General features: G+C 38.1%; 2 protein-coding genes across 4 annotated transcripts in view; one reads left to right on the top strand and one right to left on the bottom strand.

Moving 5' to 3' along the window:
* The window catches only part of GFM2 (GTP dependent ribosome recycling factor mitochondrial 2), a 20,768-nt gene extending 4,522 nt beyond the window's left edge, over nt 1–16,246 (bottom strand). The window contains exons 1-16 of one of the 3 annotated variants that reach the window (XM_035553650.2): nt 16,069–16,246; nt 15,803–15,893; nt 15,432–15,521; nt 14,836–14,920; nt 13,019–13,064; nt 11,925–12,022; nt 10,734–10,859; nt 10,270–10,358; nt 9,018–9,106; nt 8,709–8,769; nt 8,429–8,614; nt 5,114–5,194; nt 2,999–3,147; nt 2,328–2,468; nt 2,149–2,248; nt 1,175–1,364 (exon numbers count right to left, since the gene is read on the bottom strand). In XM_035553650.2, the coding sequence (XP_035409543.1) occupies nt 1,175–1,364; nt 2,149–2,248; nt 2,328–2,468; nt 2,999–3,147; nt 5,114–5,194; nt 8,429–8,614; nt 8,709–8,769; nt 9,018–9,106; nt 10,270–10,358; nt 10,734–10,859; nt 11,925–12,022; nt 13,019–13,064; nt 14,836–14,920; nt 15,432–15,494 (1,504 nt within the window). In that variant the 5' untranslated portion in view covers nt 15,495–15,521; nt 15,803–15,893; nt 16,069–16,246. Of the gene's footprint in view, nt 1–1,174; nt 1,365–2,148; nt 2,249–2,327; nt 2,469–2,998; nt 3,148–5,113; nt 5,195–8,428; nt 8,615–8,708; nt 8,770–9,017; nt 9,107–10,269; nt 10,359–10,733; nt 10,860–11,924; nt 12,023–13,018; nt 13,065–14,835; nt 14,921–15,431; nt 15,522–15,802; nt 16,044–16,068 lie in introns of those variants that run through there. The other 2 variants (XM_035553649.2, XM_035553651.2) reach the window with 2 other exon arrangements.
* On the top strand, nt 16,154–20,213 carry NSA2 (NSA2 ribosome biogenesis factor). Its single transcript, XM_035553661.2, has 6 exons — nt 16,154–16,301; nt 16,592–16,779; nt 17,436–17,586; nt 17,901–18,080; nt 19,078–19,270; nt 19,936–20,213. The coding sequence occupies exons 1-6, from the start codon at nt 16,299–16,301 to the stop codon at nt 20,001–20,003; spliced, it is 783 nt and encodes a 260-aa protein (XP_035409554.1). The 5' UTR covers nt 16,154–16,298; the 3' UTR covers nt 20,004–20,213.

Here is a 20,213-nt window from a genome sequence, read left to right as displayed (position 1 = left end):
CCAAAAGGACCATGGAGAAGCATATCTTTTGTAGACAAAGACAAATGAAATTACAAGCAACTTGTAACTTCTTATTCTCTCCAATAAATTAATTGCATGCTAAAGAAAGCTTCCATGACTGATTTAACTTCTTAAATAGCAAAATTTAATGACACCAAGCAAGAGCTTAACACTCTGTGCAACTTTCAGAGAAAGGAGCTTTTCAAATAAAAAAATAAAAAAAATAAAAAAAAAATAAAAAAAATAGTCTCACTTAAAAATACTGGCTTACTGAAAAGAACTGTTAAAATTTAATCATAAGAATACAATTTTCCAAGTCATATTTTGCACTTGCATAAAGACATAATTGAACATGTAAGTGCTTCAACAACTCAGTAAAAAGTACTGCTCCTTTTTTTTATAGATGAGAAAAATTGTCAACTAACTCTTATATGATTTATCTACCTATTTAGAAGAGCTCAACAATAAAAGGTTCAAATGCCAATCTTTTTTGTGATTCCCCATTATGCTGCTCAACTGCAAAAGAAAGCGGCTATAAAAAAGCAGTGACAAAATAACAGACTCACAGATGAAACTGCGTTTATTCATTTTGCAGACTTTGAGGAAAAAACAACTGAGACACTTTACAACCCATTGGCTCGGCCTGTGGGCAGGTGGTTCCAAATCTACATTCTGCCTTGCTCTATTCCACTATGCTACAGTAGGACTTGGTTTTCCCTTCCCTTCACCCTCAGCCATGCTCAGCTTTGTTGGAATGAAGATACAGAGTGTTGGAGGGTGTATTTTCAAAGAGTGAAGCAACCAGGTTTTCTGGTACAGATTCTCTGGGAAGGGCAGTTAAGATTGAAGATCACACCGCATGGGTGAACCCTAACTATACTCAGAAAAGTCTTGCTAAGTGGAGAGTTTACGCTATAGCGTATAACAGCAAACGCTGACTGAAAAAGACAGTTCAAGGTTAACTGTACTCAGAGACGCTAAGAACAGCAAATCTGCATGACTGTAGCAAAACTAAGCATGATAGTAAGATAGGAAAGAGGAGACAAATGCCCCCATGTCTTCTTTCAAAATGAATAGTTAATACTTTTCCCTGACACAAAAAACATTAAAGTAATAATAAAATCAGGATACTGACAACCACAATCTAAAATACTTTTACACATCTACATTGTACCTTGTTGCTTGGCCATTGAAGGAGGTTCAATGGTACAGAAGAAGACAGGCTCAGGAATCTCAACACCTGCCAGCAGAAGGCTCTCCACGTCACTGCTACTCCTCCGCTCTTTCCCAGTATCCGTTCCAGCTCGTTGTGCTGCAGCTACAGCTGAAGCCTTCGATGACACTATGGTATCTCCAGTGGCACTCTATATATCAACCCCCAGTAACCCAAAAGTGACAGGAAGGGGGAGGAGGGAACATGAAAATGAAACCAAAAGCCAATCATTTCTCTTCCTCAAAACCATCTGCGCTACACTCCACTGATTTATAAATGATTACTGTAACTTCTCTACTCAAATAATTAGACTGATCTGGAAGAAGAGAATATGTGCTTGAGCTTAGACTGATATTTCTTTGTCTTGTTCACTAGATTTTAAATCTAACATATTAGTCAAGATATAAAGCCACAAAGGACAGTGTTGGTAAAAGGAAATTTGCCTATGCATGCTAAAATTGGTTACATTTCAGAAAATCTGTGCAAATGATACCTATGCAGCCTGTTCAGACACTGAAACACTGTACTAGTAAGCCATCTAACAGAAGTATGAAAAAAACATACTTGACCTTAAATTGTTAATTTTGGTTAACTTATTTGCAACATCACTCCCCTTTTCCACTGAGGTCTCTCCATGGCATTACACAGCATTGGTACTGCGAGAGTTGCAATACGAACGAACACAAGGTCAGAACCCTACAGCTTCAATGTTCAATTCTTTCCATGTAACCAGCCCTGCATCTCCCAGGTCAATTACCAACATTTGCACACTGTAATTTTTCATTTTAGGAGGAAGTACATGTATACTTCAAATAAAGCAGGCTTATATATTTCACAACAATCAAGACAAGAACACATTTGAGATACAGTATCACAGAAGTAGAAAGCACACTTGTGAAACAAGCTTCCTTTCAGAATCAAGGATTTTCAATTACCTGTTTTAACCCAACAGTAAGGGCAATGTTGCCAGGCATTAGTGATGGTATTTCAATTTGCTGATCAGCAAAAGGCAGGAGCAGACGGCTTATTCTCTCCCTGCAAATGAAATTCTTGAATATTTCATGACTACCAGGCATTACGATGTTACACTAAACCACATCTTACTCTTACTCACGTGCAGCTTTTGTTAATATTATATACAGCTGATTGAGGTTTCAGTGAACCTGAATAAACACGAATGAAAACCAGTGGTCCACGACATTTATCGTGAAGTACTTTAAACGCTAGGGCACACAGGTCATCTTTGTACCATTGCCTGCAAAACAGAAACCACAACAAAAAGCATACTTGTAGGATTAGTATTCTTCAAGCTCACATTTAGATAAATACCCACTCACTTAAGAAGTTGCAGTATTAGCAGAGGCAGATTTTTCTTTAAAAAACAAACAAATAAAAAAAAATAATTTATACAATGTATATTAACCTAAGCAGTTCCAGCTCCAGAAGAATACACAAGAGGACATATAACTCGGGCAATATTAGAGATGATCCCTAGACCCCCATTGTAAAATGCCGGTATCCTCAGATTAAAAATAGATTTTAAGTTCTAAAATTGCAAGTTTGGCAATTGGAGATAAATGCATGCAATTTTAGTAGCATTGGCCAGAGCAGGTTCAGTATTTGAGTATATTAAGTCTATACATCTTTACTGTTATTTAACATCTAACAGCAGTAAGCATTTTTAAAGATATTAATGGTTTCCTAATTTTTTTTTTTAATTTTCTCCTTTTATGCTCTCCTACTCGTTTTCCTTTTTGCTGACCCTCCCCTTCTCATTGTACTCACAGAAACTCATATGACCGCTCATTAGGTGCAGGCAAGTACATAGTAATAGCGTCCAGTAAAGGCTGTACTCCTTTGTTCTTCAATGCACTGCCACAGAGTACAGGTACTGCTTTCTGAGCTAGTGTGACCCTGCGTATAGCAGACTGTAGCTGCAAAAAAAAAAAAAATCTGTTAACATACAAACCACACTTTAACCTTAAACGGCATTCCAGCTCTTAGATATTGCTCACTGTTCACATACCTAGGAAATGACAAGCTCATTTAGTTTTTTCCTTTTATTTCTAGAAAAGGAAAGACAGAAAATAAAATGTTTACTACAGGTAAAGAGTGCCTTTTCACTTCATTAAATCAGTGTGTCTGTCTATCAGTGAGCCTATCAGTGTGTAAAAAAGCACAAGGACAAACCAACAGACCTTCAACAGTGTACTAAAACTCCACTGACATATAAATCATTATCATGTAATCAGCAGCCTTTGCAGCTAGCAACAAGCATTTATAAAGTGATTCCAGCAACTGTTTGAGAATAACTGGGCTATGGCAAGCAATGCACACAACAGGTCATAAACATGAATCTAGCTACCCACATTGGTCTCGAGTAACAGACTGTATGTACATTCTGCCCTCTCAGGGCACTGCAACCTGCAGCACATGATCAGGTGATGTACAGCTAAGCTACTTCTCTGCCTCCAATGGGAAGGGGAAGAACTGCTTGCAGCAACTCCTCTTGCACACACAGTAGTGCCCAATGCTTCACAAGGTCAGGATTTAAAAAAAAAGTTATTTTTGTCTGTCTTTTCATTTAAAGAAGTTACTGTCACACTGCTGATGAGTTTTGCCAGCTTCCACTCCTCAACTTGTAGGAGTTCCTATGTTCTGTTGTTTTAGTGCAGACAATATTTAAGTTCTCATTTTATTTATGTAAGCCACTCTTCCATAGCAACCTTACTGTGAAAGGCCATGTATTCCAACACAAACTTGACAAGCATAAATATGATATTAATAGTAAAAAAAGAATCATTCATTCACTTTTACCATTAAAGTGTCTTAGCAAGGTTACCATTTTTCCAATCAGATCATGTGAGATTGTGTTCCTAAATATGCCTACAAAAAGTCACTTCATTGTGCTCTAAATCCATACTGGGCAGGTAAAGTTATAGTTCAGTTTGCTAAAACCGGTTTTGTTTGCTTTTAATTTTTAATTAGTTTGTTTATTTTTAGTGCTTGTTTATTATAAAAATATTTGAAGTTTTTGTGTACCTAGAAGTTAATTTTAAAGCACAAACACAAGAAATTTTCTTTTGAAACAACGGATTTTACACTAAAAGGGTAAATGTTTTGGATAGAAACGTAGGTCAGCTCTGCTACTGTAAACAGCAAGGCAGGACCACAGCCTGAATCATGAAAAGCCCTATTAAAGTCAACAAGACTACCCATGTGTACCACTTCCCGTACTTGCTGTACAGTCCCGTATTTATTTAACAATACAAAACCCCGAAAGTTTAGAAGCATGTTTCCAAACGTAACATCACTTGCCCAACTCCAAATGAACCACACACATATCCAAATGTTTAGATGCTAAAATAGAAGACACTGGTTTTAAGATTTCTAAACATTCGAGGCACATCTGCTCAAGTTCTTTTTCTAATATTCCTTTTTATTTGGAAAGTTTTACTTCACCAGTTTCAACATGCAATGCCTGAAAGCCCAACTAATTTACAGCAACTGAAGTGCTACTTTTGTTAGTAAGAATCAGGAGCTCAGACAAATTGGGTTGACTCCACTTGGAAATTCCATTCACCTTTCCCTAGAGTCTTTTGCACCAGCCTAACTGTCAATAAAAATCATCCTTAACAAAGGTTAAACTATTTTTTTTGTAGTTTTGCCTAACATGTTTGAGAATCACTGTTAGTTCACTATCAGATATAACTCATACTAATTTTGAATGTACTTTGTCTTAAATTCAAAGTGCTATAAAAGCTAGTGATTTGTTGATTAAAAATTTCACATCTGCAAAACCATAATCTGCATGTGCCAAAAAATAAAGATAAATAGCCCTGCTATTCAGAATGACAGCTAGTAATAACTTATTTATAGATAATGAAAGGTAAAAGTTACCTTGTCAGCTGGTAGTAGGTCAAAATTTTCACTGTATTCTCCTAGAACCAGTTCAGCAAATTCATCATCCAGATCTGCAACCTTCAACAGAATAGTTCTGCTTTACTATTTGGTATATATCAGTTTCACAGATAAGTCACCAGTCTTAATTATTTAGAAAATGCAGCTAAACTGAACAGGAATCAAGACTTTAAAGACACCGGGTATCAAACTCAAACCAAGCAATACTGAAGATGCATTCCATATCTCAGATTCCAACCCAACTATTATAGATCCTTTTCCCAGTTTTACAAAAGTCATTAGCCTTTTCACATGAAAAAATAAAATCCTTCCTTTATATTACAGAATGTTACTTTTAAACAATAAAAGTTTACCCTTCTCTCAACAATAATGTAACTATTGTAATAGCTATGTAAAGTCTGTTAAATAATAAAAAAAAGAAGTGAGATTTTAATTATATTCTGCTTGACAGCATATGCTAGATAGGATAAGTTTTACAGTCCTTTCCAGTGTTTCAGGGCTCTTAAACTACTTCTGCAGAACAAATCTCCCCAGAAGAAAAAAGCAAGAGCCTTTAGGGAATCAGTTTTACGAAGAAATCTATGCAAATAAAGGTTTCAAGAAAGCATGGGGTGGGTGGAGGATTATCAACTTCATAAAGCTGCTGTCAGACAAAACATCAGCAGGAAAGAAAATGCTTGTACATCTCCCTGAAACCGAAAAAGCCTGCAGCCATACAGTATCATCACAAGGATACAACTGAATATATTTCAGACCTGTAAACAAGGCAAAGGCTGAAGTAACCAGCAATTAACTTTTGTGAGAGAACAGACACAGCTGCAAAGAAATAGGCAAGCTTTCAGAGCATTTTGACCTTCATGTCAGAGGCTCAAAGGTCCAAGGGATCTCTTGTGTTTTCAAGCTGTTCCAATTAGCTTTAAAATAATTAAATACTCTTCAAACATTGTCTCAGATACACCCTTGCACTACTACACACTTGCTACAACCCTAAGGCACTATACTCCTTCTAGTGGCTATGACAGCAGTTAACCAAATACTGAAATGATTCATTTCAGAAGTCTGAAATGATTTCTGAAATTAATTCATTCTGAAGTCTAATTAAGCCGATAGTATATACTTAAGAGATAAAGGAAAGCATTAATTTAGTCAAATGAAAGGCAAGCTTACAATATGACTAGTAGTCAAACTACTAAATTTTACATTATTTGTGATAAAAAGAATATTAATAGAATAGAAAGCAGGACAAAAAAATACTTTAGGAACACAAAGTTATCTCAATTATAACACTCCCGGCCTGCCTCTTCCTGCTTCAGGAAGGGACTAGAAACCAAAGGGGGAAAGGGGCGGGATGGGACCAAACAAAACCAACACTGTTTTATGAAGCTTTCCAACTGAGAAGAATTTTTTTAAAAGGACAGACTGAATAATAGCACTCCCATTTAAAACCTGTGTATTTAGAAAACCAGATTGTATATGTGTTTTACTGAACTTGACGCAATGCTAAATGGATCCCTCTGACTGATGTTTAAAAGGAAATTGAAAAGCCAGCATCCTCTGTCTATGCACTCGCACAACATTTTACAAAGCTGCACGGAAGGCAGGTCTTCCAGCAAAATGGATCAATGCCTCAGGCAAATGTAATTGTTAAACTTCCCATATTTTCATTTATAGAAGTATAGAGTCAAATATAATCACTACTACATTTGTAGGCCATATAAAAGCAACTGCAGTTTTAGACTGAATAAAAGCAAACAGAATGCAAAATAACTCATTTTAATCGGAGAGAAGTCTTGCTTGGAGTCTCTCAAGTGCAACCAACATTTCTGTATCATTACATAAATCACACAGAACAATTTGGGATTTATAATGCCAACTGAGAGAAGAAAACCAATCTGGACAAACTATTTCAAATGTTCTGCACTGTTTAACAGGCAGTTAGCTCCTACTTTATTGTTCTTCCATTCTTCACCTCTTCTACACTGTCTCATCTGTGGGAAACATGTTAGGATCTTAGTATCAAGTAGATCACGTTTCTATTGCAATTTCTTAGCTTTGCAGTATGACAATTTATGGAAAAGAAATATATTCTTCTTATCTCATATAAGTCATCATGGACTTTCTGGATGGATCTGGAACAAGGTTTATGGTGAGATTCAGCTGCCTCTAGCACAGCATTTAGTGTCATTTTGAACAGACTGTGACATCCCATCCAGCTTCTAGCTGCCACTCCAGGATACGGATAGCCCACAGGTTCTGGGCCCTATGTGCCAGGCCTCATGTGAATGTCCCCAGTATCTTTTCACAACTAAGATAGCAAAAGATTCCATGTTAGCCATCTTAATACTAAATCTAGCTTTTATGAATTTTAAGACGCAAGGAGTATTTTCCATTTTGCACATGTATTGTGCAGCCAGGGAGTCTGACTCTCTGTATCTAGCGTGTTTTGCCATCACACGTTTGACAGATGTAAATTAAGTGAAGAAAATGGGAAATCAATTCAACAAGGACAAATGCAGAACTTTGTACCTGGGGCAAAACAAATCCATGCACTGACGCAGAATGGGGATGAACTACCTACGAAACAGCTTTGCAGAAGACAACCTGAGGGTCCTGCTGGACCAGCGAGCTTAAGTCAGCGGTGTCCTCTTGCAGTGATAAATGCTAACTGCATACTGCAGGAGTACACCCAGTGGATCAAGGCAAGGACTTACCACCCTCTACTTTGCACTTGTGAAGCCACATCTTAGACATTGATTTTAGGTTCCCTCGCACAAGAGAGACTGATAAATGGTGAGAAAACCAGGGGAATACTACTAAGGTGGTATGTTGGAGTGCAGCTGGAGACCCAGAGAGATGACCATCGAAAAAGCTCATCTAAAGAGGAAAACAAAGGATGTTAAATGCTGCCTCCTACTACCTACAGCCTGAAATGGTGGTGGGACTGCTTCAGGGAAAAGAGACAGATTCTTTACAGGGGCACGCAAGGAACTGACAAGAAGCACTGCCATAGTTCACAACATGGCAAATTCCTGTCGGTCAAAAAGAAACAACGCTTCACTACAAGGACAATCAAACACTGGGATGTGCTGCCTAGAGAGATGGTAATTTCTACCCCTAGAGACCTTGAAAACTAAGCTGAACAAGGCCCATAACAACATGATCTAATGCTGAAGTTAGTCCTGTTTTTAGCAGACCACTGCACTAGATGCATCCAGAGGTCCCTTTCAGCTTAATTTTTTCTACTGTTCTAAATAACAGTTTTAAATGTATTATTTATTTACTTTAGAACTTTACTTGTTCTATTAAGGTATTTCTAGCATCCTGGACTTCTTGGAACAGGTTGGGATCATCAGTCTCTAGCAGCAGCTTTTGCTCAAAATGTTTTCCGTCATCCATATCAGAAGTAGGTTTCCAAATTATTTGTTCCTTAGTCACAACATCAACCAGTCCTCTGAAAGTCTTGGCCTCCCCAATGGGCAACTGCAAATAGAATTAGAGAGTTGCAGAAAATTAAGAAGCAAGTTCCACTCAAAAGAAAAGCAGATAAATCTCTAAGCTTAATTTCTAAGCTTACCTGTAAAAGCAAAGGTTTTGTCTTCAACTTTCGTTTGATACTCTCAACAGCGTACGTAAAGCTGTATCAAAACAACAGATATTAAGTTACAATAAATTTAATGATACAGTAAAATTGGTTTACTTTTCCTTATTTATTGTAAAAATTACTCCTATGATTACACAAAAACATGCATCTGCATAATTGAAGATATGTATAGTATATACTAACATAATTTATTATCTCTGTGCTTAACAGAACAACATTAATTTGATTAGATACATTCTATTACAAGGTTTTTAACAGTGATTAAAATAACTGTATAAATACCTTGCCCTGTTTTTGTCCATCTTGTTTAAAAAGCAGATTCGTGGTATCTGATGTTTGTCTGCTTGTCTCCAGACTGTCAGAGTTTGTGCCTACACAAAGACACACAATAGCAACATTAATACTAAGAGCTGAACTATACACTCCCCAATATCTTTTCTTCATCTTATACTGCCTCTGCTGAGGAACTGAGTTCAGAGTAGAGAAGGGAACCACGCTGAAGGCATTATGACACCCCCTTATCTAGCAAAGTAGATGAACTTCACAAGCAACTTCGTCACAGCTCTTCCCTCAGCTGTCACCATTTCCCCTCCTCCACTAAGGGCACAAAGGAACATACCAAAGGTAACACAGAGAGAAGACAGGTGCTACAGGGGATCTACGCTGAAAGAAACTCAGTAATGTTTAGGCTTAAAACTTTATTGCCAAGACTTAAGTACACATTAGCTAACATATTTGTTGCTACACAAACAACACTAAAACTACTGTGGTTACACTGGTAATTTGTGTACTGCTGAGCCATTTGCGACAGTCATTTTTATTTAAAAGTTGAAACTGGTATGTATGAAAATCAGTTCCGGTTCAGAAGCAGTCTCCTATCAATACATGGAAATAATGCAAGAAATTCCCACACATTAAAAAAAAAAAAAAACAAAAAAAAAAAAAAAAACACAAAACCACTGCTGTCATTTTTTGTTGTTGGGTGTGGAAGGGTTCAGGCTCGTATATGATGGTACGTAAACTGAACACTGAATTCAAAACATGAAACTTTTCTACAGAATTGAACCATGCATGCTATAAATTCAAATTCCAGCCTGCCTACGCCTTTTAGGCACTATGCTCCAATGGGCATATTTAAATAGGTCACTGAGGAGGGAGAAATTCTGGGTGAAAATTATTCATTTCTTTACATGGAATCATGTAATGAAATATTCATTTCTCTCTAGCGATAGAGCTAGCCAGAAGCATTCATATCAATCTGCATCTATATATAAAAAAAATAAAAAGGCAACAAAAAACCTACAAAAATCAAAAACAGACTTAAGTGGCAATCCTCCTTATTTTCTTCTCGGTAGCAGAGAAATTCCTGTACACTTATATAACTTAAAATTAAAATGTTCAGCTTTCTGAAGCTCAATTTTGAACAAAGCACGAACACAGATAACATACAGAAACATCTATGTATTATTGTTATTATTTCAGCATTTTTTAAGTCATTAAGAAAACAAAACAAAACATTACCAGTCATTTTTACCTCAACGCCAGCTGAAGCATCAAACACTGCTACTGCTCCATCCAGCACTCTCAAGCAACGCTCGACTTCCAGTGTAAAGTCTACATGACCTAAAAAACGATTGAAAGAATTCAAACTCATAATTTGAATTACGACTGTCATAATTGAAACAGGCAACATCTACAGATCACTACAGGTTTTTTTTTAATTCTCAAAAACATGTCAAAATGACCTTGTCTCCACTTTCATAGAAATATACCCACCAGTCCTTGAAACACACAGACTGTACCTGAGCTAACTTTAAACAAGCCAGATCAGGCTCCAGGAAGCAATAATTCATCAAGGTCAACACAGCCCAGTACAGGTTTATTTACTGCATCAATTCAATCAGTTAAATATTGCACCATATTCAAAACTAGGACCTAGGCACAGCAACACCTCATCTATTCCCTCCTAGTAAGATGAGTACCACTAAAGCATAGTACCTGGGGTGTCAATCAGATTGATTCTGTAGTCCTTCCAGTCAAAAGTAACAGCAGCAGACTGAATGGTAATACCACGTTCTCGTTCCTGTACCATAAAATCTGTCACTGTGTCCCCATCATCAACATCTGTGAAAAAGCAGAAAAGCAGAATTACAGTTGGGTGTTTAAATCACTCAAAGGCTGAAGCTGTCTTCGAATAAAGATGGTGAGAGAGATTTGGAAATACTCTCCCTTTTCTACTTGTATAAGCTATGAAAACTGCCCTAATTCATAGAACGATGTCAGCTCATTTACCCAGGCTCCCTGTCTAAGCAACAAATGCTTTGCAAGTCAAAGACCAACAATTCCAACAACATTTGACGTTATTAATCAAAAAACAACACTGTGTAGAAACTTAAAAATTAAAGTGACGCTGTGAGATGCTTAAGAAAATAAAGCAAAGTCCAAAACCATGAACAAACCACACTTTTGAAAAGACTGGCTGCACTCATTGTATATGACCTGATATTTTAAAATTTAATAGTTAAAACTTAATTAAGTTAAAAGTAGACTTATGTTAAAAAAAAGTTACAAAATTTATTATTTTTATTTTTAATAAAAAAAGATGCAGTCAAGCCTGTGATTGAACCAAGTTCAATCGATCCACTAGCCAAATATCTTCTAACACTCTCATATGCAGTAGAGAAAACAGAATTAAATTTAAAAGGTCAAAAGGCAGAATAAATACAGGCTGCTGTGATCCTTTCAATATTGATGATTTCTGAGAGAGTTGATGCTGCAAGAAATTCTTCCTGTGTTAGGGCTTCCAAAATAAATGGTTATTTTTTGGTAATCTGGTTCCCTGACACATCAAAAGGGAACTGGAGAAACAGCTTTCCCAAAACAGCCAATGAACAATATGTAAAACAAGGAGAGCTTCTGATTAAATCTTAAGAAAATCACAGTGCACTAAAAATAAAAGAAAAAAAATGAATCTGTGAGCTCTTAACTGCCTTAGAATGTAAGTGCAACCATGCTAGGACATGATAGAAAATGCATTATAATTTCACTTTATTGTGACATAATTTTGATACAATGAATTTCTATGCTAAAAATTCTACCAGCAATTTCTAACTGCATTGTGTATGATTGCTATTATTGTTAAGTCTCTCAAAGCCACTGAAATAAAACAGTAAAAAAATAAAATCTAACCTCCAAGTGTTCTTATGTATCCAGAATAATACAGCATTCTCTCTGTTGTTGTAGTTTTCCCTGCATCAATATGGGCCATGATGCCAATGTTGCGGATTCTGCATAAAACAAATACATTACCTTTACTGTGGTATTTTTTTCCAGTGATGTTGGCTCTTGCATAAACAATTCATATCCATTATGATGAAGATGAATCACACAAGATGAATAACATTTTTCCTCTACTGCTTAACTGATATAACGTACATGCTGATTCTGAAGCATTTTAGCACTGAAATGGCGAATTTTCTTCAGATTGGTAATATTTGAGAGTATAGAAACAGTCTAACATGCTTCAATTCTGTAGTAGTTTCACCTCGTTCTACACCCATCTGCCCTCTCCACAGAGGGAAACAGCCCTGTTACCTTCTTGTCCACCCCTATCCCTAAGCCCTGGTGACTAAAGCAGTCCATTGCATATATACTCTTTATGCCCCAAATCTAGCAACCATTTTCTCATGAAGTTGTCTCTGATTCTGTTCAGTCAAATCTTCTTTTCCAAAGTACCTTGCCTGGAGGCTACCAAAGCTACTTCACTGACTGCACATCACAGGCTTGTGGTCAGCCCCCATATTCACCATTAATGGCAGTTGAATGACAGAGGTAGTCTCCCATGAGAGCCTCATCCCTCTGCCATTCCTTTGACAACTCAGCCCCTCATTACTTTGTCCTCATTACGAAGGCCCTTATCTCTATGGCCAAGCAATCCTGTAAACACAAAGCAGGCAGTCCTGCCCGCGGTGGTGGTCCAGTTTACAAGAAATTCCTTCCCCCCCCATTTACGTACCAGTGACCACCGTGGACTTTGAGCTTCTCTAAAAGGCCAATTTTGATTGTAATTATAAACAAAAGACTCACATATTTACCAATCCAAGACCTTTCTGACACTAACAGCCATTTTACACCAAAATGTCAGAAATCTAAAACTAAGGAAGTATTAACTGTTATTTAGAGCATGCACTTAATTAACAGGAATAGCAACAACCCTTGATATTGTACCACATCAATTCCCCTTGCTCTCAGTTACGTAGGGAGAGTAAGCTGGCATGACATACCTGGATATATGAGGATTAATGACAGAACGGAGAGATTTAACATCTTCTGGAAACAAACAAAACCAAGATTTGTCAGACTGATACCAACACAGAAGTGACAGATTTTTAACAAAATCAGGTATATTTAAGAAAACTCCTAAAAAGCTTGCCAAAAACTATTCAGACAAAGCCACAACTCATGACAATCCCTAATCCCTACCCATCTCAAACTTCTAAAGAAATTGCAACCAACCTCTCACTCTCTTGCTCTCTCTCACACACAAAACTCTTCAAAGCTTAGAAACAACATGAAAGAGCCAACACAGAAAAGTATCATCAGAACAGAAAAATCTTACTCTGCAGAAGCCGTAACAAAACATGCCACAGTTCAAGACAATTGCAATGCTGAAATTAATTTGAACATCTTTCCTGGGGAGAAAGCAAACTGACCTAGACTAAGAAGAGTTTTAAATTTGTATTTTCTTGAAAGATACTTCCTCTCTCACACATTATTTACTTGGAAAATAAGCTGCAAAGCTACATTTTTATGAAACTGATATATAATTCAGTTACTCAAGCCATATAAGTTGTGTTTCAGTAACTCACTTTTCTAGTTTATCTTAGATATGCCAAACAGAATTCAAGTGTATTTAAATATTTCTTCATCATCTACATATCATCCTTTTTATTAGAGATAACATTAAAGAGGCAACTCATTAGTTTGCATCTTGATGAAGAGAAAGACTGATTTTACAAGAAACAAGGTTGCAAGCTAGCCATTCACATAAACACACACGCACAAAAAAGAAAACACACCAACAGAAACACCTCCAAGTAGGTTCAGCTAGCACTGCCCTTCTCCCTCCAGTTTCTAAAATAACACATATAATAACACATTAATATGTCTGAGTCTTCTTGCTTGTCTAAGTCATGATAAAAAGTTATGTGGAGAGCAAAACTCCACCTCCACATGACATACTGAGGTATTCGGCACAGTGTAACTGGGGATAAATACAGTAGGCAACAGGGACACTGCGCAGACAACTTCAAGTAAAAAAAAATACACAGAGACTTTATTGCCATTAGCAACTTTTAACTGAGTTAAGACTAATCCTCAGGTACATGACTGAAGATTAAGACTTTTACTAACATACACGCGGCTAAATACATTAACAATATTTTTGTTTTTAAATAGAAGTTGGCTACCCACCAGTGACCAATATTTTCGTCTCCACTTTCTTCTAAAACACTGCGGGAAAATATCTGCCTGACTCCTAATGCTAATTTGCATCAATTGAATTCCATTCTATCTCAGTGCTGCTACTCAAAAAACAGTAAAAACTCCTTTTAATTGAAATTTTGTTTACCAGGTATCTTATTATTCTTATTCTCTTTTACCCTAACTCTGCAAAGAAAATAGACTAATGATAACTTAGAACTTCCTTCTCTTTAATCACAGATTCCTGTGTTTTTACCCCTTGTTCAACATGCTGGCTATCATCAGCGACTTGCTAACCAATTAATACTTCAGGCAATTGGACAGGGGTTCCAGCACACTTCACAGCTGACCTGGTTTCTTATCCATCTCTATGTTTAATTTTTCTTATTTCCTAAGGTCTTTATACTGTACACCTACAGAGAAAACAGAAGAAATACAAAGCATTTCTTTTCAATCCTTGATCCTAGTAACTGCTCTGCACTTGAAAACATGAATTTTATAAATAACGACTCAAAAATACAGTAAAGCTTAGAAATTATCTTACTCATTTTAAAATGAATTCCTACTACTAAGTCATAAATTAAATTGAGAGAAATGACAAAATATTTTAAACTTATACCTGGTGAATAACTGTAGTTTCTTTGACCGGTGTTCTGCCATGTCAGGCTTAGGACTCTGATTTTTGTCTTCCTGAAACAGGCATGCTAAAAATGGAAGGAAAACAAAGAATACAAAAAAAGTCATCAGCATAAGTAATGACTAAATACACTAAGATCTAAATACAAATAAGATATTGCAGGAACTGACATTCACTAGATATTTACATAAACTCAAATTGCCACCTAGTTGGAAGCAAAAGTATGAAGATAGTAATGTCACTGTTTAAACCAAGTCCAAATCCAGTATCATTTGGGAATTCTTGTAAAAATCTATGATATTATCAAAACAAGTTGACAGTAGCCACAGTATCTTAAATATGTGTAAGTATTTGTTTAAATAATTCAAATTTAACAGTTAAAAATGCTATGTAATTCAAACCACGTGTCTAAAAAAGGTTTAGAAAAAAAAAAACTTCCCCATTCTGACTCATGAGAAGCCCAATTTCAACATGAATTCATTCATGCTGTTCAGATACCAACTCCAACTGAAAGAAAATGTTTACTTTTTTTCTTTTGCTCACCAAAAAAGTATCAAAATTTAGGAAAAAAAGTTTACCTCACTGCATAAACTTGTTAACTTCAACGCGCTCATCGGAAGTTTCCTCACAGTTCTCAACATCCTGGCTCCCGTGTCTCACACTGTTCCCTGTTAAAAATAAATAAATAAATAAATAAATAAACAAACATACCAAATGCTTACAACAGAAAACACGTAACTATACTTCTACAGAAATCTATTATGGAACTGGGTTCATTTTCAAGTTAGGTTACTGTTTTTCAGGTTAAACCATCAACAGATCTATAAAGACAAGTTATGAGGCCTTACGAGGCAGCAGCATAACTGTGCGTCTACAAACGCAAAGCACATTTCCCAAATGATTTTACAACCAATGAAGCAGAACAACCCATAGCACGATCCACACTCACGGTAAAATCGAGCTCCAGACCTCTGGTTACAGATCAGCGAAGCACAAACCGTTTTCTGATCTTGAAGGAGGGAGGCAGGGAAAAGTACATTCTTTGAACAACAACAAAAAAATAAAAATAAATTAAAAAAAAATACCACAGACAACCCCGCTGCTTCCCGACGGGGCCGGGCCGAGGCCGCCCCGTCCTGAGGCGCCGGCGGAAGGCGCTCCCCTCATCCCCTTCCCCGCCGCTCCCCGGAACCGCGCCGAGCCCCGGCCTCCCACCCCGGCCTCAGCAGACGCAGCGGCCCCGCCCGCGGCTCCAGCCCTGCCCGCCGCCTTCTTCGCCCCTTTTTCGCCCCGCCGAGCCGGGTGCCGGGCTCTAGAGACGCGCAGGAGGCCGCCCGGCCCCGCGGAGAACCAAAGAGCCGCCGCCGGGGGAGCGTTTCCAGCCGGGGCGGCCGCGCGGGGGGACCGCCCTTTTGGCAGCGCGGGGAGGCCGCGGGGAGGCCGCCATGGTGGGCATGGGGCGGGACGGGACGGGGGAAAGTGGGGACGGGGACGGAGCATGGGGTATGGGGACGGGGTATGGGGACGGGGTATTGGGTTGGGGGACGGGGACGGAGTATGGGGGATGGGGATGGGGATGGGGTCAGGGTTTGGGGGATGGGGATGGGGTCGGGGTTTGGGGGATGGGGATGGGGTCGGGGTTTGGGGGATGGGGATGGGGTCGGGGTTTGGGGGATGGGATATGGGATATGGGGACAGGGTTGGGTTTGGGTTTGACCCCGCTGCCCCGCACCCACAGCCGCAGAACGAGTACATTGAGCTGCACCGCAAGCGGTATGGGTACCGCCTGGACTACCACGAGAAGAAGAGGAAGAAGGAGGGCCGGGAAGCCCACGAGCGGTCCAGGAAGGCCAAGAAGATGATTGGGCTGAAGGCCAAGCTCTACCACAAGCAGCGGCATGCCGAGAAGATCCAGATGAAAAAGACGTGAGTAGCCACTGCTCCCCTGGCATCGGCCGGTCATCCTGGCACTGGAGGAATTCACAGAGCTATAAAGAGATAGTTATTGTTTGGTCATACGTTGCACTTAAATATTGCTTAATTTTTAGGATGGAATGGTTAAGGCGTAATCTGACCTCCCCTCTTCTCAACTCATGTGTTTACCAATGCAGTTAACAATTCTGTTCCTAAAAGCATTCGTTAAAATAAGCATTAATTAGCAGTAGCAATGACAATCATGTAGCTGTGACACAATACAAAAATACTGTATTGGCTTTAGCACTGCACAGATGTGCTTGGCTTTGAGATTTAGACTCTTTGCTTTAAGCTATTCAGAAATTCCTTAGTAAGAGACATGCCTTGTATTCCTGTCTTGTCAGGAATTGACAGGCTTTGATGCACTCTGTAATCTGTCAGCCGTTATATTAAGAGAAATAACTAGTTTTCCATGAAAAATATTTAGGATTATTCCTTAAATCTAAATACATACTACATTACATTGTTTACAAATATCTCTTTAAAAAAAAAAAAAAAGAGTGGGCACTACCTGAGGTAGGAGGCTATCATATCTCAAAATGTGTTTTTTTTTTTCTATTCTTAATACTGAGTGAGTGTTCAAAAATACTGTGTTTCTTTCTTTGCAGCATTAAAATGCATGAAAAGAGAAAGACAAAGGAAAAGAATGATGAAAAAACACCTAAAGGAGCTGTACCAGCATACCTGCTGGACAGAGAAGGCCAGTCACGGGCTAAGGTTCTCTCTAACATGATCAAACAGAAGAGAAAAGAGAAAGCGGTAAGTAACTGTATTAAAAGCCAGATACTTGGTATTTTGTGTGACAATGATCACATTTTGGTATTGATGCTGAAGCAAACTCTAAATATCGATACTATATGAAAGCTGAAACTGAATAGCATACCAGTCTTGAACAAAGCGCGTGCAATGTCTTGATTTTCATAAATTTAAATACTAATTAAAATAAGTAGCTATAAGGTATATAGAAAGATACAGTCTACAGGTACTCTCTTTGGTTATATTTTATTTTATTCTTTGGTTGTCTCCTTCGATTTAGCACATCTATGACTTAATGACAATTATGTTTTCTGCAGGGGAAATGGGAGGTTCCTGTGCCAAAGGTCCGTGCACAGGCAGAAACAGAAGTTTTAAAAGTGATTCGTACAGGGAAGAGAAAGAAGAAGGCCTGGAAGAGAATGGTTACAAAAGTTTGTTTTGTTGGAGATGGCTTTACTAGGAAACCTCCTAAATATGAACGATTCATTCGACCAATGGTAATGTTCTTGAAACTTAAAGAATGTTTAAGTAATAAATGTCTTGACTTGCTGTTCTGAGTTTGGTAAGGAAACTTCCTTGTGTGATAATGCACTTGATTACTGCTGATTTAGAGTGTTCTTAGTAGTTTCCTGCAGAAATGTCGACTTAGAATAACTGGCAGGTGGGGAGATACCCCTGCAGTCACAGCCCCTGCCTGTGTTGGAATGTTTCCACTCTTACTCAGATGACACGAATGAGTTAAATCCATGAACTCTCAAATCAGGAAGGTCTGTAGGAGCAGTACTTTGGAAACCTCTGTCTTTTTCAAGCTACTGTGATTCTGTCAGCTGCAGAGGCCGACTCGGTTGTAGGACTCAAGTACTCCATCCTCCTGGTTTGCTAACAAAGCTTGAAGCACAGTGGTGACAGTATGCAAGGGAAATGCTGTTCCTGCCTGGCCTTGTCTTAACACAGCTGCAGAGAACAGTGTCTAGGCTCTGCCTGCCTAGCAGTGCACAGGAGGGAAGATCAGATTCAGTGAGGCAGCAGAGTTTTTATATAAATACAAAGTAGAAGCCTTGAGTAGGTTTTTATTGACACACAAAGGGTTATGGTACTTAGTGGTAAAGCCCCCTTTAAAGAGCATGGGTTCTTAGATAGAAAGAGGTGTAATAGATGGGTGTTTAATATTTTGTAATATGTGAAAGGTTTTCTCAGGTTTACAAGAATAAAGGAAACGTTTCAAGTCTAAAAACCAGTAGGACTGTTAAATGCTTTACTGTAAACTCCTCGTTTCTTCATGGAACCTGTGGTAGCAAGTATTCTTCTTGAGCTACTCTTGTTTTTTATCAGGTTCTTAACAGACCTGGCATTCTATACCAGGCAGATGACATTCTATATTACGGATTGTTTCATTCTTCCCAGTCTGTTAAAATGCATAAAGCTGAGGACATAATGTGCTAAATTAGCTGTGAGAGCTTAAAAACTAATTTGTTCCAACTCTTTGTGCAATAGGGCTTACGTTTCAAGAAGGCACATGTGACACATCCTGAACTTAAAGCTACTTTTTGCCTGCCTATCCTTGGTGTAAAAAAGAATCCGTCTTCTCCTTTGTATACAACGTTGGGGGTAATTACCAAAGGTACTGTCATTGAAGTGAACGTGAGTGAGCTCGGCCTGGTGACGCAAGGGGGCAAAGTTATCTGGGGTAAGTAGTTAAACTAGCTGCACTGAATAACTAGTTTTAAGTCTTTATTGCCTGGTGTATTCTGAAGGCTCTGTCCTGTAAAATAGATCATTGTAATTTATCCATGTTAGGTTTTGGCTGTAGCAGAAGCAATTACTGGACAGCTATAAAAACACTAGTTTTATTTAACATTAGGCTTTCAGTTCAGACTTTCAACATCAAATTAGGCAAAGTTCAGAAAAATGAATTAACTTGCTTGCCTGCGTCTTGCATTAAGAAGTGTTAAAAGGCTATAAAGACCTAACCATATAAACTATGAATAACTAAGTTCTCAGTGGAAGTTGTATGTAGAAGTGTCTTCATTCCATCAGGCTAACTTCTTTTAACAGTGAGGTTGACTTGGACAGCAGAACGTGTAGCCGAACTTATGTTTTGTTTTTTTTAAATGCACCTAGATCTACTCTTAAGAATGCATTTATAAAACCAGCCTGAGTAGTAATTGAGAATGGAAGTTTGCAGCTCATCAGAAAGTGTATTTAGATTTCAGAATGCTTTCAGTTTGGGAACAGGAATTTCTTCCCCTTCTAAGGAGACTCGTGGATTAAACTTGCAAACATGCAAAATTCTTACTTGCTGTATAGCCTACTTCAAGCTTTTGTAGACATTTCATTTCCTTTTCTCTTTAGGGAAATACGCACAAGTAACAAACAATCCAGAAAATGATGGCTGTATTAACGCGGTTCTGCTCGTCTAAGCTGTGTTTGATACTAAGCATTGGACGCTGACTCTTACAAAATCGGTGCAGTTTCAACAAGTTTGGAAGATCTCTGGAACCTTCAACCATTCAGGAACATTGGCCCCAGAAGCTGGTGAGGAATTTAAATGCGCCAGAAAGGACTGTTCAGATTTCTAACCCGTTCAGCTGAACACTGTCTAAATAAAGTAATTTGATTTTCATGCTTGA

Source organism: Cygnus atratus, chromosome Z (assembly GCF_013377495.2).
Source record: "Cygnus atratus isolate AKBS03 ecotype Queensland, Australia chromosome Z, CAtr_DNAZoo_HiC_assembly, whole genome shotgun sequence".
Taxonomy (NCBI): Eukaryota; Metazoa; Chordata; class Aves; order Anseriformes; family Anatidae; genus Cygnus; species Cygnus atratus.
Note: the sequence above shows the minus strand (reverse complement) of the source record. Positions and strands in the feature narration are given on the sequence as shown.

Coding starts and splice junctions, on each gene's coding strand:
- NSA2 (XM_035553661.2), top strand. Junction 16,780..17,435: donor AAGATCCAGATGAAAAAGAC/GTGAGTAGCCAC, acceptor CTTTCTTTGCAG/CATTAAAATGCATGAAAAGA. Junction 19,271..19,935: donor AGGGGGCAAAGTTATCTGGG/GTAAGTAGTTAA, acceptor TTTTCTCTTTAG/GGAAATACGCACAAGTAACA.